Source organism: Crassostrea angulata, chromosome 8 (assembly GCF_025612915.1).
Source record: "Crassostrea angulata isolate pt1a10 chromosome 8, ASM2561291v2, whole genome shotgun sequence".
NCBI classification, from domain to species: domain Eukaryota; kingdom Metazoa; phylum Mollusca; class Bivalvia; order Ostreida; family Ostreidae; genus Magallana; species Magallana angulata.
The window spans coordinates 43,112,761-43,127,730 of NC_069118.1; the positions used below are offsets into that span (position 1 = coordinate 43,112,761).

General features: G+C 33.6%; 1 protein-coding gene and 1 pseudogene across 1 annotated transcript; both read left to right on the forward strand.

The window, feature by feature from the left end:
- The window catches only part of LOC128160990 (coadhesin-like), a 133,726-nt pseudogene extending 121,122 nt beyond the window's left edge, over positions 1 to 12,604 (forward strand).
- On the forward strand, positions 1,348 to 3,313 carry LOC128159015 (uncharacterized). The gene has a single exon (XM_052822045.1). It carries the CDS (start codon positions 1,348 to 1,350, stop codon positions 3,070 to 3,072), a length of 1,725 nt encoding a protein of 574 aa, XP_052678005.1. The 3' UTR covers positions 3,073 to 3,313.
- Positions 12,605 to 14,970: the final 2,366 nt, after the last annotated feature.

Sequence of the window (14,970 nt, forward strand, 5' to 3'; positions counted from 1 at the left end):
TCCGCGCATAGCATTCCTCACTCTTTTGCATTTCAGATGATTCAATATCGTTCTACCTTCTCACATTTAATTCTAGTTGAAAGTGCACTTAAATATGTACATGAATAAAAATATATATATACGTACATCTTATCTAATTATCATGTATTTACAATTTACCGGACCTTATTTTATGGATACTTACTTACATCCCCCGTTGGGAATTTCTGTATTGCAAAACTTATAATGATTATTTATGATATATTTTATTTGCATGATCTACACACTTTGTTTACAAATATCATTTTGCTTTAGTTTTACGGATTTCTTCTATTATGCAATGTATAATGCCCCTCTATAAAAAAAGTAATAATCCTCAATGCAAATAAATTGTTTTGTTTATTCAAGGTATGTAGCCAGGAGATTTAAACCCTTATCTCTACAACAAGGAAGTAGGATACACAAGTCTCGTATTCTCTCAGGGATCATTGACGTCATGTACCTAATGGAATAATTTTAAGGTTTTATCGATGGTAAGTAAGAATAATTGTATCTACATGTATATGTGATGATGGCAAATATTTCCTATGCGTGATTTTGATTAAGTCCAGATTATTAGGCGCTCAATGTTGGGCAATTCTATATGGACGTTCTTATTTCTAAACCGAAAGTAGTGGCCATTTTGAACAAATTGACTTGCGTTTTAAAATTTCCAACCGTCGGCTCATACATTCACTAATGTGTTTGTTGTTAAATTGTACGTGTTCTTATATAATTGTATATTGTTAATCAAATGATCTGGTTAACAAACAAATGAGACTCGCACTGTTTCATTCTGATCATAAGCCTACAACTAATTAGTAAGGAAAGCTACCATGCTTGGATCTGGACGGGGATAGGGGTGGGTCCTTAGAAACTTAAAGCTTATTACATTCACATCTTAAAATTATCACCCCACCGGTTAACCCCCTGAACACCCCCATTGGACAAAATGTATGGATCAACGCATAAGTGTGTATCTTAATGTAATTATTGTTATTAGAGATGCCTATATTATGCATGCATGATTATGTATCTAAATGTGATTAATGTTATTAGAGATGCCTAGCTAAAAAAAGAAAAGTTGGTATAGAAATTTAAAAAAAAATGGTGATAAGGAATGGACAAAATCAAATACCTCTATCTCATAATTTATCCTAGATGTCAAAATGCATACTCATTTTCTTGCATATTGTTAAAAACTTGTGTGTGTGGAAGGGGGGGGGGATGGTGGCGGGGTTGGTAGAAATGATTGAATTCTTGCTGATTTTTGATGGCAAAATACATGTAACAGATTTCTTTAAATTACTTGAACATTTCTAATTTCAGATGGCACTATTTGAAACCAAAATACCACCCGACGCCCAGCATTATTTAGTGTGTGGCACTGAAGACTGTGGGAGGAACTGCCAGTTTTACTGCAATGACTGTCACCAACCAATGTGTGAACAATGCCGAGATGAACATCAGAAAAATGAGAAAACGAAGAACCATGAAGTGGTTCCTTATAAACAACGCAAACGACAACTTCCTGTAGAGAAATGCAAGATCCACCCCACAAAAGAAATGGTTCTTCTCTGCGAGGAATGCCAAATTCCCATTTGTTACAAATGCACAGCCACAAAAGAACATCGCGGTCATGCGTTTACTGACCTAGAAATAGACTTTGATGAAAAAGTTTCCCTATGTCATGAAGAAATTGCAAAGATTAGAAATTATTTTGAGCCAACTTCTCAAGATTTAAAAAAAGAAATTGCTGATGATGTCACAGAAATAATGAAGATTATGGACGGCATAAGAACAGCCATGAAGGCTGAAGCTGAGGCTGTGAAAAAGCTGGTAAACACAGTCACATCAAAAAATATAAAACAAGTCGACAAAATTGAAAAGTCATTATTAGAAACGTTAAACGGTCAAAACCAAGAAATAGATGACTACATAAACTATCTTAATGATTTAATTAAGACGTTTTATGGTTACCTATCTCCTTCAAACATAGATCAAATAAGACTTAACCTCCAATCAGAAAGCATTCGACCCATACCGATAACATCAAAACCAGTCCCACCCGTATTTACTGCTGGTCAATACAGCAGGGAAGATGTCGCCAAACTGCTGGGTAGAATAACTGATCCCAATACTAAACCAGAGAACAGAAAAATAAAACCCATGGAGACTGACTCTACACAGTTGAAACCTACAGGGAAACAGAGAAAACAAAACAGAGAGAAATCTGACGTGAAACAAACACTGTCTCTGTCTTCCTCTGTCACCAAGGTCAGGGAGTACAAAGTACCAGGTGTTGGTCGTGTATACCATATATCAGTGGGTAAATCAGGCAGACTCTGGGCCAGTGATAATATTGGTAATCTTGTCCAAACAGATCAACAGGGGAATCAGCTACAGAAGATAAAAACCAGTGGTGAAGATGAAAGCTACCACACATTCACACAGGACGGAGACCTGATTTATAAAGACAAACACGAAAAATTCATCAATAGGATAACACCGGGAAATACAATCACACAATTCATTAAAACAGGGGACTGGTTACCACTCAGTTTATACTCCTCCCATATCAATGGAGACCTACTGATTGGGATGGTGAAAAATAGAGAAGCTAAAGTCACCAGGTATAACAAGACAGGGACAGAAATACAGAACATACAAAGAGACAACAAAGGACAGCCACTGTACAAGTATCCATACTACATCACAGAAAACATAAATGGTGATGTCTGTGTATCAGACTGGAGCAAACCTGCTGTAGTGGTGGTGGATACATCAGGACAACACATGTTCTCTTACACAGGTCAGGGTTCAGAGTTTGCTCCCTATGGAATATGTACTGATGTACTCGGTCACATTCTGGTGTGTGATTCATTCAGTGCCACAGTCCATCTCCTGGATCAGGACGGTCAGTTCTTGTCTCTACTACTCGCAGAACAACAAGGGGTATATGGTCCCCGTATTGTGTGTGTCGATGATGAGAACAATCTCTGGGTGGGACAGAGTAACACCAACACAGTGAAAGTGTACAAGTATCTACAGTGATCATTATATGTCCATAAATCAATTATATACTGTGTGTATGTTGTGAGACAATGTAACAACAACATTGTGATAGCTTACAATTACCAGTATCTACAGTGTATATTGAAATACATATACATCATTCATGTAAACCTGTGTATGTTTTTTAATACATTGTATCGGTTTTTATTAATGACTATTTTCCATTGCTGACGAATTGATAATAAATTTGTAACAATATATTAACAATACCAAATTGTTGTTAGTTATAAGTTATATAAGAAACTGCTAGTTTGAAACTTGTCCATTATAGCTAGCAAAAAGACTTAATTTACAAACGGCTCAATATGTCTAGTATGGTCGACGGAATATGATATAAAAAAAACCCAGGGGCCCGTTTCTCAAAAAGGCGTAAATCTGTGCCTAAGTTAGTCCGACTAACAAAGTTACGCCAATATTTAGTCGGGTCTAAGTTGCGTTTCTGAAAGTGGCGTAAGTTAGGGTTTAAATGTCGAAAAACTTAGACATCTCCGCTGAGGACTAAGCATGCGCATATCGTATTTTGTTTTGCTTTGAGGCTATGATTATATGTGATGGATCAATTTTCCAATTCATAGTACATGTAGTACCCGAAAGTACGCATGTCATACTTTACCACTGAATCTGCATAGTTCAAGCTGTTCATGACATTTTATATTAATAAAAGTAGAACAAATGCCTATACACTTCTTATCATAATGAAATTTTTGAGAAAAACAGTTGATATGAAAGCGGCATATATAAGAGGTTTCAGAAACCAAATATGTGACAATTAAATGCATTGTAGATGATATTGAGGCACAATCTTACATATTAATTTAATTATATTTATAGAATACAGGGAAAAGGTACAGTGGATATGCCCAAATACGTCTGCAGAATGAGAAGTATGCTTCATAGACACTGTAGTTCTTTAGACATTTTCAGATGCTGGGATAAGGCTTGATTCTTTTTTATCAATTCACTATATTATTATTTATAGAAAATAATATGACCATGAGTATAACAGCAACCAACTGAAATCGAAAATATCTTACTGTATAAATAATATTACATGAACCTTGTCCATCCTCTGTTCCAATATTGAAAGAATGTAGACAATGACATGGAAACGATTCTTGATTTTCTGCGATTCAAATGATAATAGTTTTGAAAGATATTAATAGTCAACAATTAACAAGACAGGAATTATCAACATTTGAGGCCGAGGTCTCCCCAACTCCCTTTCCTGTATTTTAATCGATCGATTGTTTTGTTCTGGTTTCTTCGGGGGGGGGGGGGGGGGGGTTGAAAGTAATATACACCATAAACAGCTGGGAATAATTCGCCCTATTTAATTTTCAATCATTTCACCCTTGTTGTCAGCGGACAAATTTCTGTTGATTTTCAATATCTAATATTAAGTAACTTAAGTAACAGCTGTGACTGGGCGAAGTCACGGCAGAGTGAAACTGTCTGCAAGTGTAGAAGGACGGAAATTGCACGGGACGAAAATAACCCTCTAAGCAGTATCTTGATTAAGATAAAGATATAAAAGCAGTTATCTAAGAACATCCTTCCTATTTAAAGAAAGTTTTATAAATAAAAGGTTTTTACAAGTTTAATGGAAAAGGCATCTAAAAAAATCCCCTTTCCCCTTCCGGATAAGACATTTTGCATCTTTGCGATTTTAACAAGTGCATTTGAGTTTTACTTTTTTCCCTATCTGCTTTGGGTTATTGGGGTGGGGGTGTGTACAATTGTTTATATAATAAGTATGATAAATGCAAGATAGTTAAATTTGTAAATAATGCACACTGTTGTAAAATTGCTAAAACAATGCTTTTGTATTGCAAGTCGACAACTTCGAAATAAAAAAAATACCTTAATATACGTACATCTTAAATATGATGAAACAAAACTATTATGCATATGAATTCAAGTAATTTAAGATCAATTCAATTAAATGAGTACAAATAAACAATGCATATGAATATGCACGAAGATCATTGATAGTACATGTGCCCCATACCTATTTTAAAAGAATTACGATCGATGTTAAATATGAACGCAATTAATCACTTTATCCTAGAATTAATAAGATTAATGAATTTGATTTCCAAAAATTCAAGATGTGCATGTGAAATTTTATAATATTCGATAACCTTGACAAACGCTTGTCAACAGATCTAAAATTGATGCACACTTTGCACGCTTCTTAAACATATTTTTAAGTAATAATTTAACAAACAAAAATTGATTGTATCTAAATACGAGTTCATAAACATTCCAAAATACATGTAGCTTTCATACGGTTTTGTAAAGATACTAGGAGTAAAAATATGAAAATGAGAATGCATACGTGTTGTAAAGTTTTCAGTAATACATGTATAGGTAAAGAACAAACAACCACACACAAGGACAAATTACACATGTAAACGTTTTGATTCGCTCCTATTGATAATTTTGATATCAGTTTCGTTTCATATGTTCAAATTTGATTAGAAACATTAAATTCTAGTTCATGCTTACTGCGTATTGATTAAAAAAATCAATAATCTATTCGTACTTATATACATCTATCTTATTGGGGAATACATGTTTAATTAAGAATAAAGCATCTTTTTAATTATTGTGTTTATATCATTTATCGGGGTATACCCATTCTTCACACTTTAGGTAAATTTCATTACGAGTAGTAATGTATATTACATACGTTTAATAAGGTGAGCCCATTATTTATCCAATTGATTTAATCTTAATTTATTTAGAAATAGAAACAGTTATTGAACAATAGGTATTTTTTAAAGTTTTACGGACATGTACAAATATTTAAATAAATGTGAATGTTTTCTTTAATAACACATAAAACAAACCAAAAAATAAAATTCTCTGTATATTTTGCCTTAGAAACAAAACACTCGCCATTTTTTGTGCACAGACTAAGGACTTACGCCTACCCATTAGCAGGCGTAGATTTAGACCGGAATTTAGTCCCGATTAAGTTTCCGCCTTTTTGTGAAACGCAACTTAGTCTTGTTTTGAGGTTTAGTCCCTGATATAGACCGGACTAAGCTTACGCCTGGACGTAGGCCTTTTTGAGAAACGGGCCCCAGATGCATTAATTAAAACGTTGTCCTAAATAAAGCATCACATATGAGATGAATACGATCAGAGAGAGAGAGAGAGAGAGAGAGAGAGAGAGAGAGAGAAAGAGAGAGAGAGAGAGGGAGAGAGAGAGAGAGAGAGAGAGAGAGAGAGAGAGAGAGAGAGAGAGCGTGCTAGGCGGACTTGTTCTGTAAGCAAAAGAACTGCATGTAGCTACGTATACCTTATATGATTATATGATTAAGTAAATACTTAGTTCTCTGATTGGCTCTTGAATTTTTTTTTTTACACTTTCTCGTGTCCTAGGAGGTCACTTACTAATATTGTTATCACAGAAGCAACGCAATACCGGTAGTTATTATGGACACATGTCAGTATACCTCAGTGTGTATCGCCAACTGCAACCAAAACATTACTTGCAAATTGAAACTCCAAACGTACATCATTTTCGTAAAACATCCAAAATAATGGTATATGTCACTTTTTCTGCGATAACAAACGCTCGTCAAAATTCAGAATTGAATTTAATGAAAGAAACTACAAACACATTTTACAGTGTTGTATGCTGTAGCATGGTGGGATACCATCACCTGAAAAGTCAGATACATGTACTTAAGTATTGAATCCTTATTTTTTGAAAACTGCAACGGTGTGTGCATACAAATTGAATAACGCGCGTTAGCGCGTTATGAAAATTTGTTTGCACACACCGTTGCAGTTATGAGACTATATCTTTCAAAAAATAAGGATTTAATGCTTATATTTACATTTTTTTTTACCTTCTTGTCTTGTACGCAAATGCGAATTATACCTCAAAATTATTGTATTATCCTATGGGTAAGTTCAGATTAATGGAAGAGCCACAGTAACAGCCACAAGCGTGATCTTTGATTTTCGCTTGTGACGTTGTATTTAGCAGCGTTAAACGTTTGTGACGTCACAATTAAAACTCGTGATTTAACCTATTAGTACCTTGTCTGTGTTATGGTGCTATATCTGCGGTAGCTTTACATGCAAAATATATGTGGAATGTAAATATAAGAATGTATCAAATATAATGGATCCATTTATCTTTAAATCAACAATTCAAGCAATCTTTAAAGGACTGATCTCGTGTGTTTTTTTTTAAATCGAGATTTGTTTTAAAATCATATCTCTAAAGTAGAGTATATAATCTAACGTTATGGAAAGAAACCCCAAGTTCGGCGATATGCATAGTTTAGTTCCGATACGATCCAAGAGAGGTAACTCTGATAAGGAAGTAGACCAAATTATTAATGGAATATGCAAAACAAAAGGTAATACGTAGAAATTTAGTCTTAAAAAGCAAACGACGTCAACCAAATGCTACGATTACTAAAACAGCCAGAATATAAATTTTTTTTAATTAAAAAAACCCTTACATTTTCAAACACTGGAACAGTTTGGAAACATACACTGTTTGCAGATAGATATTCATCAACGAACCAGTCATTTGCTATAGTAAATGCAAAAAATATGAGCGAAATGATAATTAAGTCACGCTTAATAATATAAAACCTAATTAATGGGGGGGGGGGGCTCTGATAATGTAATGGTTGCCCTTCAGAACAAAAACAAAATCACATTTCCCTTTTAAAAAAACGCAAAAAGACTCTGCTTTCATTGTTACATTTTTCTTCTTTATAACTTACAATAAATGATAAGAAAAATAATAAATGGTTAACGTTTTGCTAGTGAAATAATCATGTTAGTTGATTTGTTATGAAATTATGTAGCATTTTGAAATACATTACATCGATTGTTAAGATATTAAAATAGGTAAAGCAAGTTGTCTAGACTGTCGGGTCCAATTGAATTTACACAAGTGTGGTTGATTGATGTCCTTTTTTTAAAAATTCTGTTTTGTTAAACGGGTATATACAACGTAAAGCCCTTAATAAGACTGCCTAATCTATCAATATATTTCTAAAAACAAAAAAATAAACAGAAACCCTTCCTCGCCACACGCTTAAAAATACAAAAATAACGTTAACAAAACAAGACAACAAATCATAGATAAACATTAATGATGAAAAACTTCCAATACAAATATCATAAATATTATAACACTTCATATAACCCCAAGTGGACTTTCATAAAATAGTACTGGGGTCGTTATGATACAAACGGGCGAAAAAATCGAATCTTTAAAATAGGACGCTATTTTTGCTACAGTGTAATCCACCTCTACAGGTTAGTATTTACCTCTCTCGGTCATTTACGTAAACACGATAATGTAAAAGACGTGGTGATCCGAATGACTGCATGCTCACTGCACAGATTACAACATTATGGTGTTTTTCACACAGATCAGCGTGAATGGAATTGTGGGGAAATTCTCAGAGGAAGTGGCATGTGCTTTGATGATGTACGATGACTGGAATTTCTCGGGTCTTGGTGACGGTTTCGTTTCCATCACACCTACTCTCAGTAAGAACATTTCCTTTAATTTTTATCTCTTGTGAATTGAGAATTGTCTCCATTTTTTGACGGATACTGAGGACATCATTTTAAATTTTTTCCCAAATGAATCAAAGCCAATAAAAAATATTGGGAAAATATTTCTTTCTGTTAATTTGATTTTTTAATTCTTCTGTTAAAGTGCATAATCGTTGTTTAAAGATGAATGTTTCAGATCAACATTAATGAAACTATTTGCAATTTCGTTTCGTGTTTTCCACAGGAAATCAAAAACAGTTGTTTAGCGGAATTGACAAGTTAAGTCTAAACTTTCTTTATTCAAAATGCATGTTACCTTTCAAAATTATGTTAATTTCATAACCGTTATTTGCTAGCAACAACAAATGTTTGTTTGTGTCAATTACCAAATTATATGAGTTACAGTCAGAAGTCTATTTTAAAATGGCCAATGTTATGCGCAAGTTTTAAAACCAGTTTTGTTTAACGAAAAAAAAATGTTTGATAATATCCAGACGGGCTTGAAATATCATTACCCTAAAGATTTCAAAATTATAGATTTAATTCCCAATGTATATATTAGACCATACATATCTGGCCATTTTAGCTCAAGTGTGTGGCACTCCCTGCTTGCGTTAGGTTGCATTGTTGGCGCGTTAACTTTGGTAACTGTTGAGTGTGCGGTCATCCCTGCTTGCGTAACGTTGAGTCCCTATATATGTGCAGGCGCGGTGATTGGAGTCTGCACTTGCAAATATTGGCAGCAATCAGGGCTATCCGATGCTATCTCGGTTACGGGCCAGCAGGGATCACAGGCAGTGACCTTCATGCACGTTACAAAACGTCTAAAATAATAGATTGAGAATGAACCTTACCAAAAAGATGAGGGGGAGATAATAAGACGGACACATACAATCAATTACAAAGTACAATGTACTGTATTCTTTTTTTCTTATTCGCTGTCATCTCCTTAAAAGTTAAAGAAACCCATAACTTTTCCCCTACATCAGGCAGGACAAACATTGTGTTACAAAGTTGGGCACTTCCTTCTCCTTCCCAGCCCTAGTTTCAACGCGCTAATTAATAACAATGCTGAAATTACATGTATACTTGTAAAAATACAGATCATACATGTACATCTGTATACACCGAAGGTGTATGTACTAACAATATGCTCAAGTTTAAATAGTTATCCTTCTTTCGAGAAAGCAACAAAAAAAAAATTATGTTAGGAAGACATTTTTGGGTTAGACCAATTTTTAGAAGCGCTAAATCATGTTTTATTGTAACAGTACAAACTCAATGTCTGGCCATGGTCCCATGGAAAGTTCCGGTCATCGAATATCACACATAGTCTGTCTATAATCTGAGGACAGCAATTATCGAATTTCAGGTCAAAAGTTCAAAGATCACCTGCATCTATTCTACAGTCAAAGAACCAAAGGCATCTAGGGGAGAAGAAGGGAGAATACATTTCACAGACATGTCGTGTTTGATTAAGGATCTTCTCAATACCTTGATTTATAAATCGGTTCTGCTGGTATCAAATTAATGTTCACCATGTTTACATTATCTTCTGGTAGTTTTGCATCGAGTTTTTTTTCCTCCCGTGAATTACTGGGTTAAAAAATGTCACCAAACGCAGCATTAATAATTAACAGCATTAAATGTCAGGTAAAATAAAGTGAACAAATATTACGATCAGATTAAACATAATACAAATGGTCCATTCTCGGTGATGTTTTAGACGCACCAGGGACGCAAACTTTTATCGATAAACTACATGGATTTTAGCAGTATACATTTATGAACAACGATCATATTTAAAGATTGCTGTATATCGTATCTAGCCTAGTACATGTAATTTCTCTATGGAGTAATGTATCTCAATAAAGCTATGGAACAAAGGGTGGGGGGGGGGGGTCCTGCCCCTGCTTTTTTTAGTCATCCTTTCACTTAAATCAGTATTTTGAACAACCCCCCCCCACCCCCGCTTATCTGAAAAAGGGAAACACAATGTTAAGATATTACCCCACCCACTCTATCCACAAATAAAGGATACATTTAGAAGATATTTTGTATTTATATGTTTGCCAAGATTTTCAGGTAGTTCTGACACAAACCCCAACTAGTTACCTAACGGTGCTACGTGTCTAGTTATGGCATGTTCTCATGTTCCTGCACTCCATTCATGTTCCATCCAAGTCTGTGGCATTCTAAGTGGATAATAAAACGGAAAGAAAGCGCTTCTATGTCACGCAATAAAAGCTAAACACTTAGCCTACAATAAAAGAGATATCTCTTACGGGGATAGTTTAATTCCATTTAAAAAAAAAAATCAAGAGTATTTTGTTTTCCTTATCTTTTACATTCCTGTGGGAGTGATCTTTCTTCTCCAGGGGATATTGAACCTAGTTTTAAACTGTTAAAGGGGCATGTTCACGATTTTGGTCAAACATTATTTTTCCGATTTTAATGTTTACAATGCTTTAGTAAGGCATTTTTAAAAGGCAACCAAAATTTGAGTGTCATTCGTTTAGTTATAAGCGATTTACATAGCTCACAATTCTTAACTATGTAAACAATTTTAAGCTTTTGATTACATTTTGAATGTTGAAATTGAAAATTCCAGTTATATACTTAAAATGAATGTGTTAAACGTTAGGAGCTGTTTATCTATGCTTAAAATGAATAAGGAAAAAGACAAATCAGATTCAAAAGATTTTTTTTTACTTGTATATTGAACCCATGTAAACAAAACCAGGGCACGAGCCTTGTTTACGTGACACAGAATTGTGAGCCCAGTATTTTCCTTTTAACTCTACGACTGACTCTCGAATTTCATTTGACCATTAGAAAATAATGCATTCCTAAAGCATTTAAAATAATAAAAACAGAAAATAAAATTTGACCAAAATCGTGACCATGCCCCTTTAACCACAGGAGTTCAGCACTATCATATATACGTATGTCTTGTTGTAATTTCGGAATTACCGGATAGCATTAAATATAAAATTTACATTAGATTTTTCAGGTTTCGCTTCAATAGGGGATTTTGTAAGAATTTTCAACTCAAAGTTTTGATATTGACTTTATTTTGCCCCCCCCCCCCCCCCCCCGACAGTCAGTAAAATACATACTATTTGTAGTGTAGTGTTTTGTTTTTCTTAGTGGAAAGAGACATAGAATTCCTCCAATAAGAAGCACATTTTATTTTAAATAATGAAGCAACATATAAACACATTTAATATTCTTTATTGAGCAACTATAGATATATAAACAGGTATGCAGAGTTATCCGTCGATATAATCTTCGAACATCATAGAAGATTGGATAGAAAGAAATAGTTGATATGTTTCAAATTTTCAGTACAATATTGTTCCTATAAAAGTTCATTTTCCAACCCACTCCCCCTGTCTTTTCTCTGACCAGATATTTCGTTTTCCCATAAGGAAATCGCTGTAACGTTTTCCCATTAGGAAATCGCTATAACGTTTTTTAAGATAACAATTTTTTCCAAGAAATTCTGAATAACGTTTTTGGACATGATTTCTTTTTCCTAGAAATTCTGAAATGATATATATATAAACAGGTATGCAGATGAATCCCAAAATATTTAATTTATCGATCGAAAATATGCATTCTGAATCAAAATTATGTCCAGCTATGTACATTTCTTTAAGTTGTTAATCTCATGCTGTATATTTTAGTTAAACCATCATTATTTTCACAGATTAGGTTTGACTTTTGCTAACCCAAAAGCAGATACTGAAAACAACTCCGAGAATACAACCAATGATACACGCCGGAAGTAAATGGGTTCGATTACTCGTCTGTGGAAGGAAAGAATAATGTCGAGAACCATAAAAACCAATCAACCACCAAACCTGCAAACGACTTTACCATTAATGGAACGGCAACACCAATTAATAACAAAGTCGCCACTACACCAAGTTCGTCTATAACGACATCCAAAAATGAGACATGAAACCTTATTAACACGCAATTATAATTCACCTGCACAAAATACCGGATAAAAATGTGCATAGGAGCATGGTCGCCTTCTTGTTTCTTTTTTATTATGCTTGATTATTTCTAAACTAATTTCAAATATCACATTTATATACAAGAAGCGATCACCACATTTATTAAACATTTGACTTTTTTCTTGCAACTGAAAACTGGATTTAAACCATTAGCCTTAAAAAAGATAAAGATTTTTGCTGATTTATAATGTTCATCAATTTAGGCATTGCTTCCATTTCTGATCTTGTAATTTAAAATTGTCAGATAAAAGTACATCTTATGAAGAAAATTGATAAAATTGATGTACACCTTTAAAATTGACAAAAAATTAAGTGTAATATGTAAAAGAAAACAGCTTTCTCTATATAAAGGTTACAAAACTCCATCTCTGGAATGATTTGGCCAATGTAAACAACTTTTACATTTCCTCTATGATACGTAAACTTAGTGTGTATAGTAATTACGATTAGCTCAAACGATGTTTTTTTCATCCTTTGTGCAGAGGTTCGCAAGCAGTTTGATTACAAGGTAAAACGATGTTTTGATACCGGTATAGCTCAGTTTGCAAAATACAGCCGCTGCTGTAAGTTGTTATCGCTTTTAAAACAAAGCAACAGTGAGTGACACAGAATATGGGTGGAGGGAACATATGCACACGGTTCTAATAAAACATAAAGATTACATATATATAGAGTCTGTTGTTTATGAATTTTTTCGTGTAAAATATGAAAAAAACATATTACGTTGGGAAAGTAATTGCACTCTTGTTTACTTTCTTAAAATGTTCATAACATGCGCATGCATTCCTGATTAAAGCTGCGTGTTCCAAGTTTTATTGGCTAATTCAGCATGAAATTATTTACCTTACAAACCAATGGTCTTATATCAGTTAAAAACGTTCATTTATTTACACCAGCAGCAACGGTTTTTTTTCAAAAAAATAAATATTTGAAGTGAATTAAAAAAAATAGATATATGGGAACAGAAACAATCTTAACCAAGGAAGCTGATACGTCATGAGTCTGGTAACAAAAAGTAACCGTTTGATATAATATCGTCCCCGATTGCATTTGGTTTGTGGTGATTGTAAACAAAGCAATATTTAGCAAGATAATGCATACAGGTACGTTTTTGATTTGCCATTTTTTTTGTTTTTTCGAGAACCAAATTTTACTTAATTCTTAGCTAATCCAATGTCGGAATGAAATCACACCCCCGCCTCGACTTTGTGAGTAAATCCTTATAATAATTTGCCAATTGGAGCGATAGCCTTTTATGTAAAGTTTTACAGTGCTAGTGGAATTCAATTTGATATAAATCAAAAAATTATTATTAATATATGACACTGAACCCAAAAGTACACAATGAGTCTCTTGATTTTGCAAGGAGGCTTTATTCTGTCGTTGTTTACTTTATAAATAACTGGCTAGAACAACAATATCCCGTATATTTTGAAGTTCACATTAGTTAATGCTTAATTACTTTAAAATACAATACAAAATCCCCGTTCACGTCACGTTTTGTAGCCGTGTTTTGAAACTTTACAAGCTAAAGGGGGAGTTTCAAAAGAGAAATCTTCGAATATGTTCTTACCTTTGAATGAACCTCGTTTAAACTCTGAGGTTATTACAAATACCGAGTAATTAAGCAAAATATGAATGAATGGTATCTTGTGACGGAATATAAAAATAAAAATGTATTGCAATGACTGTGAACATTTGGTCAGATAGTCAGATGAAGATAATGCTAATTCTGAATAAATGAAGCTTCAAGTAAGCCGATAGTAGGTGCAAATACTTGTATGCAACGGTTAGAAAATTATTATTTCTTACTTTGGTCTTGAGATTTATATGAACCCCTTGCAGGATCAATGTAATCATGTTTTAAAGATTAATGGTAACCTAAGAAATCCTGGATCTGTGAGGTTGAAACTATTGCTGTGTAAGAACAACAATACTTTTCTAAGGCATGAAGGTTATCTTGCACACATTCTAGGAAAACATCAAACAGCAAGAACACAACAGAAATTAAAACTGAAATATTGATATAGATATGGAGGCATATGTCAATTATGTTTGATAGATCAATAGTAAAAAAAAATCTAAAACGGCTATTTTAAATATTGGATCAAAATAGATTGTATTTATATCAAAACCTAGATCTTTATTCAATTAAGCTATACCGTTGTAAAAAAAAATAATTTGCATTATAAATATGACCTTACGTTGGCTGTTAGTTTTAGATTTTATGAACACGATATCAGCTAATGATCTAGAATAGAATAAAATTTAAAATATCACTTTAGGTTGTAAATAGCGAATCATAGTT